Below are 9,895 nucleotides of genomic sequence, written 5' to 3' on the forward strand. Positions count from 1 at the left end.
CCAGCATTATAAATGGTGCATAGTAGGTGGGGGCCCTCTTACAGAGTTTGACACCAGGGAACAACACCTTCTCATTTCGCCACTGCCACAAAACTAACAAGAGAAATATCATTAAAGCTGGTTAACATTTCCATGTTTAATATGGTCACTGTCATAACTTGGAATTGCTCAAAACTTTAAGAAAATTTCTCGAGTCTTGATGGAGTCACGGAGGACCTTGTCAGAAGCTTATTTCCAAAAGGCCACAAGGTTCTACAAGTCATGCAGAGAAAAGTCACCTCCTAGCTCCCATTCCCCCCTGTTAACATTCATTAAAGGCCACCCCACATCAATTAGACATGATAGCGAGCGTCTACATGACTCAGGAACAGAGTATAAAACCTCCTCCTGACGGGAGGAAGACTCAGGAGACTCCAACGTACACTGCCACAATGGAAGGACTGCAGCAGAACAGGTAAGGACTGTCTATGGAGCACACAAAATAATGCAAATATGCAGATATAATCTAGCTGATGTATATTTACATGTATAATTGTTTCTTCATATTTTGCCGTAGCATTTCCAAACTTCACTTTGTATTCATCTTCTGGATTTCCACCATGCATCTCTGGTATCAACCTGCCATGTGCATGACTGTAAGTTACCCATTTGTTAATATTTATCAATTAATTATCTAGGGTTGATCTTTCAGAATTCCTTTCCAGAAACAGCACCCCTTATGTCTGGGTGTGGTATTGCAACTCGGGCTGATTCAACTAAATGGGGAATACCAGATTGAATGAATGGGAATTAAATAAAATGATCCTAAAATTTTGGTAAAATTTGCTAACATTTTATATCTATATCCATGTGCTGTCTAGTTAACTTCAGTTTATGAATAACTGTTAGCCCACTCAGGTGATCAAAAGGTTGACTGTAATTTTAATTTTCTTCCATTGCATAACAAAAACAATCTCCACTCCCACTTTATCTCACATATCTCCAATACTAAGAGACTTTTCCATCTATATACTAGGATCTTGTAGCTTAAGCCATATACTTGTAAGGTCAAAGTCTGCTTAAACTATAATTTCTATTGAAAATAAAGTATGAAAGCGTTAAAATCTATGACACCTCTGACATGGATTTTTGTTTTGTCCCTTCTGGGAGTGTCTCTCCCAGTAATATAGGCTGAATGTGAGCTCTGTGTGTATCCAGGGTGCTAGCTCATGCATCAGAACAAATTTCATCCTGCTCCTATTTCCTCTTCATGTGCCTTTCTTCTTAAATAACCTATTTTCTCTGCCCTCCCTGAGACTGTAGCTGCTTTCTTCTCTCTCCACTGTAGATCTGTGTATAACCCCTTTCCCTCGCACTTATTTCCTCTTTATGTGCTTTCTTCCTTGTCTATGTCCTGTTTTCTCTACTCTACATTTAGAAAGCAAATGAACAATTATAAAAAAAAAAATCTTTGCAAAGGTTTGTTCAGTCTTTAATTATCATCTTTTAGCTCTAGAAATTGTACAGCATGGCTTTAGAAAATCTACACTTACAGAAGCAGCAGAGTCGAGATGTTTGTTTGATTTTTAATAGTAAGGTTCCAATGGGAAAATCAGATAACACATCAGATTTATAGCACCTAAAATTACTAGTTCTAGGGCATATTCTATTAGGGTGGATTCACGTCACATTTTAAAAAAATATTCCAGTGCATGTGTATGTTTAACAAAAAAAAAGACACAAAAAGGCTTAAAAAAAAAACCACAAGCCAGAAAAAAAAATAGGAAACTTTATGGATAGAATAGAAGTCCTGCAACTTTTGTCATACAGAACCCCTAGCAGATGCATGTGACGCGCCCCCTGGGCCATGTTTGGGGAATACCCGGAGCCGGATCTGTTGGGGGTGGTAGTCCTCGTGGCGGTGACCCGGTCCGTGCCCAGGGTGTCAAACTAAGTGGCGATGTTTTTAGTGGCAGATGTGATATTGTTCGACTACGCCACCCGTTGAATGCGGTTACGAAACCGCCGCTGCAGGGCAGACCGCTGAGGCCGGTGGTACAGTTGTGCAGCGTGGGTAGTATAACCCCCAACGGGAGGGGTATGGCCTCAGGGCAGCGGACGTGGATGATGGGGATGGTAGAATTGCCAGGCACCAGGAACCACTCAGAGACGGTGCGGTGTAGTTCAGGGTCTTTACTGGTGACAAAGATAGACCCTCCCGGGAGTACTGGCTAGCGGTCGGGGTCTGGTCAGTCCGTGAGCAGACAGGATCTCCCCTGGCCAGGCGGAGTTGTAGGCCTCCCCAACTAACTGTACTCTTCTTGGCTACCTTGCTAGAAGCGGGTAAAAGTAGCCCACGTCCCTGAGTGTACCGTGTGGCGCTCACCCGTATGGCCGGTGACTCGGGGCCTACTGGTAGCCTCCGCTCCACGACGGCGGTGCTGGTCCCTTGCGTGTGACCGTGCTTTCGGGTTTCTTGGCCAGAGGACCTGAAATCCCCTGCCGGTCGGTTTCTGCTGCTGGTTATGGAACAGTCCCCACAGCCTCGGACTCCGTGTCCGGTGAGATCTCTCCAGTCCGGACGAGCTCTACAGCTTCCAGTCCCGGACTCCTTTTATCACTGCTCCACAGAGCTCCTGTTCTTATTTTCCCTGTAACTGATCCACACCAGACCAGACTGTGTCTCTGTCTCTGTCTGTGTTCTTTTTCTACCCACTAACCCTACCTCAGCCCCAGTTTATATAGGGGAAGTTCTTCCCCTCCCAGGACTGGGCAGGAGGTGTGGCATGATTAGGATTCCTGACCAGGAGACCTCCCACCTGCTCACAGACGTAATATTGCTATTACTGTGGTAACCAGACCCCTGGGGTTCCACACATGGATAGCTTGTGGCAGCCTGTGTCATGTCTATGGAGCAGAGGGTACAGACGGCCATAAAACTGCCAGTGTCTGCTGACAGGGAAGCTATAAATCAATAATTTCCTTACAAGTTCTCACTGGTATTGAGCGATACCCAGTAATGCATACATATGAGGGAACTGCTGGATATCGCGCTCATGTAGACTAGAAAAGAGAGAAGATCTATGAAGTGGAAGGTGATTAATGCCACAGCCACCCTCATTACTCCAGATACAATAAGGGTACTGCACGCTCACATGGACACATTTTTGCACAGAGTGTGAATGAAATTTGGTAAAACCTCTTCCACTTTGCTGCTATTATAATATGCAGCAGATTTTCCCTCCAGAGGGAAAATATCTTACATTACAGCCAAATCAGATCTTTTGCTTTGCACTGATGAGGGGCAAACACCCCAACACATGTGTCTGCAAATAAAGTATCTGGTTTCGGCTTTTATCTTAAGTAATGTGGCAAGGGTTGTTAAAGGGTCGATATTGACTTTGAGGATTGCAACTTCCAGTAGATTGCACTAGAGTTCTAATCTTCTTCCTCTCTAAAGAGGCAATTTGCATATTTAATTTCCCAGAAGAGCAGTGCATGGCCTATAAGTCTCCTTACACTTGCATGTCACGTTCCACAAGGATAGAGGTTAACACTTAAACCTCTGTAGTTACATTAGTGTTTGCATAAGATTTATATTTTTTTAGACATGCCTATGATAAAATACCATAAAAACGTGACACTTATACCGTGCCAGATTATCTACCCCATCTCACATACATGACGTTATAATGTTTTATTGTTATAAATATTCAGTGTTATAACTTGGGGCTGGATTCACACTCGGCATTTTGCTGTGTTTTTTGTCATTTTTTTCTCTTTTAAACAGAAGAATGCTTAGGCTTTGCCAGTTTTACCAGCATCTCCCACAGACTTTTCTGTAGGATCTAAAAAACAGCCCTAAAATGCTAGTTAAAAAAAAAAACTCTGAGAAATTGCTTGAAACTCATGTAGATGAATTTATTATATGTTTTGAGCCAGAATTTGGGCACATTTTTGTGCTTGATTTTATAAAATTTTTTGTTTTTTTTAAATAAGTTTTCACCAAAGTCTGACATCTTTATTTTGAGCTTGTCAAAAGAGAGTGGTCCCCAGCACTTCATAGTTTTAGCTATACTTTTGCAACTTTTGTTTTAAACTGTGACATCAAATGTAGAAAAGTCACTTCTGTTAGAAGTGGGTGGGTCATCGCAAAAAAAAAGAATCAGTTCTAGACAGAAGTCTTCCATCTAAATGTGCGTCAAATAACAGACTTCAAACTTCCCTACGATTTTTTTTTTAACAAGTTTAACAATAAGAAAAAAATGCATGTGTGAAGATGGAATTAGGGTGAAACATATCCTCATTCAGACATCCATTTTTTTTGCATTTAAGAAAAAAATGGACAATTTTTCATCATTGTGCACAATCATGTTTTCATCCATGTTTGATCTGTGTCCTCAATTTGCAGTTGTGATGAACCCATACCTCACCACCCCGCCTGACGTCACTATTACATCAGAAGGATCATGTAGTACGGTCTCCCCACTTGTACCAACGTGACGTTCAACACCCCTTGGGGACACATAAGGTCAGATTGGCACGGTTTTACATAGACACCCCCTGTCCACACGGGTCCAGGGAGGCATGGGGTGTGAGAGGATGTGACCCACGCAGTCATTGACATGGCACCACACTTGCCCACAACTCTGACAGTCTGAGAGGCTCCTTTCACAAGCCCTAGTAAAACAGCGCCTAGTCAGCCCGGTAGAGCGGCCGCCAGTTCCTCGTTAAATATAAGCCTGGTCTGTTAACGGGATTATATTGGGCCAGAAACCAGCCCCGGTAGCATGGAAAATTAAGCCGAGAATACAGACGTTTGATTGAGATAAAAGAGCAGCCCAAAGTTAAAGTATATTTTTAATCGCCTTAAGGGTACACTGGACAATACAACACATACACAATGGTTATATGTATATATATATATACTGTATAATGGTAGGGTATGCTAATACAAATAGTATACAAACAGTCAGATGAAAGGTCTGGCTTGTGGGGGAGGGGCTGCCACATGGAAGGCTTGTGGTCCCCTCTGGTCCTCGACTTCTCCCCACATGATACGTCGTTGTGACCTCCCCGGAAAACAGCCATAGGCCATGCTTTACATGAGCATTTAACCCATTGGTTGGTCACACCCTTTTCCGCCCACAGAATTGTCCTCATCTCCTTCCCCTCAAGGTTTGTAGCTAACTCTCCAAAACTTATGAAAGATCATAACTTCTTACTGGACGGTCCTAGGGCGGCGGTTCTGGTGCCATCGGATCAGGCCGGGCCCCTGCTACGCATTGAGACCAAACACAGCTTTGCTACCTGACTCCTACTAGCCATTCTATGTATATACCCACCCCAGGGTGCTATAATGGTTTAAGACCAAGGCAGGCGTTCGCCATGTTCTGGAGATCTCAAAGATATACACGATGTACAGCTAGGACGTATAGTATATCCATAACTCCTTATGGAATTATGTTTCTGAAATGTTCTAGAAGGTTGTTTTTGGCAGCTTTTCAACATGACTATATTGCAAAAAAAAATCCCAGCTTTTCCTACCTATTTAATAGTAAAAACCAGCAAACATATATATTGCGTATGGAGGGCATCTGTGCGCTGTCCACTTTCTTCACATACTCATTGACTAGCATTGGCTATTTTGATCTGTGAGCCAGATCAAAAATATGCAAATTGTCTCTTCAGAGAGGAAGAGGATTTGAACTCTAGTGCCACCTATTGGAAGTAGCAATACTAAAAGTCAATATCTACTCTCTAACAAGCCTTGTCACATTACTGAGGTTAAAAGCCAAACCAGAATCTCAATTTGCAGACACAGTGTTTAGGGGTACTTCCCTTGGTCAGTGTAAAGTATGAAATCTGATTTGGTTAGGTGAGAGGCTTAAAACTGGGATCTAAGGGGAAACATTTCTCCTTGTGGAGAGTGACAAGCCAGGCATGGCATGCCAGAGTAAAGAGACTTACAGTACAGACCAAAAGTTTGGACACACCTCATTTAAAGATTTTTCTGTATTTTCATGACTATGAAAACTGTACATTCACACTGAAGGCATCAAAACTATGAATTAACACATGTGGAATTATATACTTAACAAAAAATTGTGAAACAACTGAAAATATGTCTTATATTCTAGGTTCTTCAAAGTAGCCACCTTTTGCTTTGATGACTGCTTTGCACACTCTTGGCATTCTCTTGATGAGCTTCAAGAGGTAGTCACCGGAAATGGTTTTCACTTCACAGGTGTGCCCTGTCAGGTTTAATAAGTGGGATTTCTTGCCTTATAAATGGGGTTCGGACCATCAGTTGTGTTGTGCAGAAGTCTGGTGAATACACAGCTGATAGTCCCAGTGAATAGACTGTTAGAATTTGTATTATGGCAAGAAAAAAGCAGCTAAGTAAAGAAAAATGAGTGGCCATCATTACTTTAAGAAATGAAGGTCAGTCAGTGCGAAAAATTGGGAAAACTTTGAAAGTGTCCCCAAGTGCAGTTGCAAAAACCATCAAGCGCTACAAAGAAACTGGCTCACATGAGGACCGCCCCAGGAAAGGAAGACCAAGAGTCACCTCTGCTTCTGAGGATAAGTTTATCCAAGTCACCAGCCTCAGAAATCACAGGTTAACAGCAGCTCAGATTAGAGACCAGGTCAATGCCACACAGAGTTCTAGCAGCAGACACATCTCTACAACAACTGTTAAGAGGAGACTTTGTGCAGCAGGCCTTCATGGTAAAATAGCTGCTAGGAAACCACTGCTAAGGACAGGCAACAAGCAGAAGAGACTTGTTTGGGCTAAAGAACACAAGGAATGGACATTAGACCAGTGGAAATCTGTGCTTTTGTCTGATGAGTCCAAATTTGAGATCTTTGGTTCCAACCACCGTGTTTTTGTGCGACGCAGAAAATGTGAACGGATGGACTCTACATGCCTGGTTCCCACCATGATGCATGGAGGAGGAGGTGTGATGTTGTGGGACTGCTTTGCTGGTGACACTGTTGGGGATTGAAGGCATACTGAACCAGCATGGCTGCCACAGCATCTTGCAGCGGCATGCTATTCCATCCGATTGGCGTTTAGTTGGACCATCATTTATTTTTCAACAGGACAATGACACCAAACACACCTCCAGGCTGTGTAAGGGCTATTTGACCAAGAAGGAGAGTGATGGGGAGCTACGCCAGATGACCTGGCCTCCTCAGCCACCAGACCTGAACCCAATCGAGATGGTTTGGGGTGAGCTGGACCGCAGAGTGAAGGCAAAAGGGCCAACAAGTGCTAAGCATCTCTGGGAACTCCTTCAAGATTGTTGGAAGACCATTTCCGGTGACTACCACTTGAAGCTCATCAAGAGAATGCCAAGAGTGTGCAAAGCAGTCGTCAAAGCAAAAGGTGGCTACTTTGAAGAACCTAGAATATAAGACATATTTTCAGTTGTTTCACACTTTTTTGTTAAGTATATAATTCCACATGTGTTAATTCATAGTGTTGATGACTTCAGTGTGAATGTACAATTTTCATAGTCATGAAAATACAGACAAATCTTTAAATTAGGTGTGTCCAAACTTTTGGTTTGTACTGTATATGTCATGCATGATCCTTTTGTTTGACTTTTATACTAAGTCATATGGCAAGGCACGTTAAAGGGTCAATATTGACTTTTAGGAATGCTACTTCCAGAAGGTGGCACTACAGTTCAAGTCCTCTTCCTCTCTGAATAGACAATTTGTATATTGAATTTCCCAGAGCAGCATGCATGGTATATAAGTCTCCTCACTCTGACATGCCAGGCCTGGCTTATGACTCTCCACAAGGAGAATTATTACCCCTTGGATCAAAAATAGACACATCTTCATTTTTGTTTTTTTGTGGACAGTTGGTCTGCCAAAAATTGGACATGTGAACAGCTCCATGGCTTATAATGGGAAGGTGTTCTATACATGAAAAACATTGACAGAAAGCATAAGTGAAAAATTGTCATCTGAGTGAGGCATTAGCCACTTATTCCCTTGTATATAGCATCACCAGTCTGGCGGCATTATTGGCCAAACTAACCAATAGATATATGGTGGACTGGCATACATTTTTTTGTGACACTTTGACTTCAAAATATTGTCTATGTCACTTTTTCTAAATGACCCCTAACATATTGCAAACATTTTTTGAAAGACTAGTATAGAAAAAAGCTAAAGTAGTAGATGTAAAGTAGGTTAAGGCATGCAAGGTCTCGGGCAAACTGATCTTTGTATTGGATTTACTATGTTTAAAAAAATATTACTAACAGTTAAATTGTACTCCGCAGAAGCTCCACTGCAATGTTCCACCTATTTCTGTTTTTCATGATTTAGGGGCAAATGTAATTACATATGTACTAATCCTCGGTTGCATAATTAGTAATGCGAAAAATATGTCATATTTAGCATATTTTAGAAACCACCCCCGTTTCTCACAAATACATTTATTATAATTCTGTCTAGGCAGATTCTTGTACAGCAGCAGAGGAAAAGACTGTTGATTTTGTGTGAGAAAGTGACCTGTAAACTCCTGTGCCATATGGTGATTTCACGGATGGAATGGATGAATGGAAATGTGAATGGTCCACAGTTCCACAGACTATTTCAGGGAATGACTATGGTAAGGAAGAGAGAGATGGCAACCAATAAACTTATATGGGTTTTATCAGGAAAGATGGCCAGTATTTGCAGAGGACAGGGTCATGATGTGAAAAACTCAAGGGAAAGCTACAGAAAAATTGTGTTAGACCAGGGTCAGATGGATTTCACGCATCATTTGCAGACCACAATGCCTGGACTTGCCGTGGTTCTCCTTACAAACTCATAAATGAGGCTGTAAGTTCAGGTCAGGAAACCTGCGGTCAGTCGGGGCATTGCGGACCTTATATGGACCGTGATATTTTGGCCGTCTGAACCGGAGTGTCAAAAATGGCACATATCGGCAGTGATACCTGTGAGTTATTTGGCCATAGCCAAAGACTCTCATCTATCCCACATGTGTGGAATATCCTCTAAATACACTATGAACGGCCGTAGTGGTAAAACCACAATTAAAGCAGTGCCCTAAGCAGATTGCTGAGGAAAAGTGAGACCTGGAGCTGTATATGTTACTCTGCTGCTAGTTGTATCCATTCATTGAATGATTCTTTATCTTCCCCTATAGTCATCTGGAAAATCAGACTACTGCCTCATCCTGTTGAACAGTTGCCTGATGGAGGCCGATCGTAGCGAAGAGCTGGCATTCCTCAAACCCTTTCTAGAGAAGTCTTTCATGAAGAGGTCCTTTCGGAACGGCGTTGGATCAGGAATTAAAAAAAATTCCTTCAGAAGGGCAAAATCCTAACTAATTGTTCACATAAAGCACCCATGGACATAGAGGATTTTTTTTTCTATGAATATAAAAGTATAAACCAAAAACCTGTCTCTTTTATGTTGAGAGAATGATGAGTTACGGGGCTTCGGTTTGGAAGATGAACTCATATATATATATATATATATATATATATATATATATATATATATATATATATATATAAAATACTTCGGTAATGTCATTCCTGGAATTCCTCCATTTACAAGTAAAAGGTCAAGTTGGAAATGTAAAATGTTCTGCAAGACCTGTCAGCAGAATACAGGCAAGAAAGTATACAACTGTAGTCTGTATTCTGCTGTCAGATCTTGTAGAGCAAATCTCAGACTTTTTAGAGAATTGCTATGCTCATGTTCTTGAACGTCACATTAAACCATGACAAAAAGATAATCAGTTCACTGGTATTAAATAATATTAGTTTACCATGCTTAGAGTGCTTACATAGGACCTCCAGCACACATATTACAGCTCCGTAAATCCTCTTAGTTGTAAGAAACCATAATACTGCACTCACAGAACTGTATGAGGACA

The 9,895-nt window shown here is 41.6% G+C and overlaps 1 protein-coding gene across 1 annotated transcript; it reads left to right on the plus strand.

Annotated features, from left to right (window-relative positions):
- The first annotated feature begins 209 nt into the window (after positions 1-209).
- On the plus strand, positions 210-9,448 carry NPS (neuropeptide S). Its single transcript, XM_073681345.1, has 3 exons — positions 210-454; positions 557-635; positions 9,158-9,448. The coding sequence occupies exons 1-3, from the start codon at positions 339-341 to the stop codon at positions 9,335-9,337; spliced, it is 375 nt and encodes a 124-aa protein (XP_073537446.1). The 5' UTR covers positions 210-338; the 3' UTR covers positions 9,338-9,448.
- The last annotated feature ends 447 nt before the right edge of the window (positions 9,449-9,895 follow it).

Source organism: Phyllobates terribilis, unplaced genomic scaffold (assembly GCF_046119375.1).
Source record: "Phyllobates terribilis strain yellow unplaced genomic scaffold, ASM4611937v1 Scaffold_5__5_contigs__length_657084704, whole genome shotgun sequence".
NCBI lineage: Eukaryota > Metazoa > Chordata > Amphibia > Anura > Dendrobatidae > Phyllobates > Phyllobates terribilis.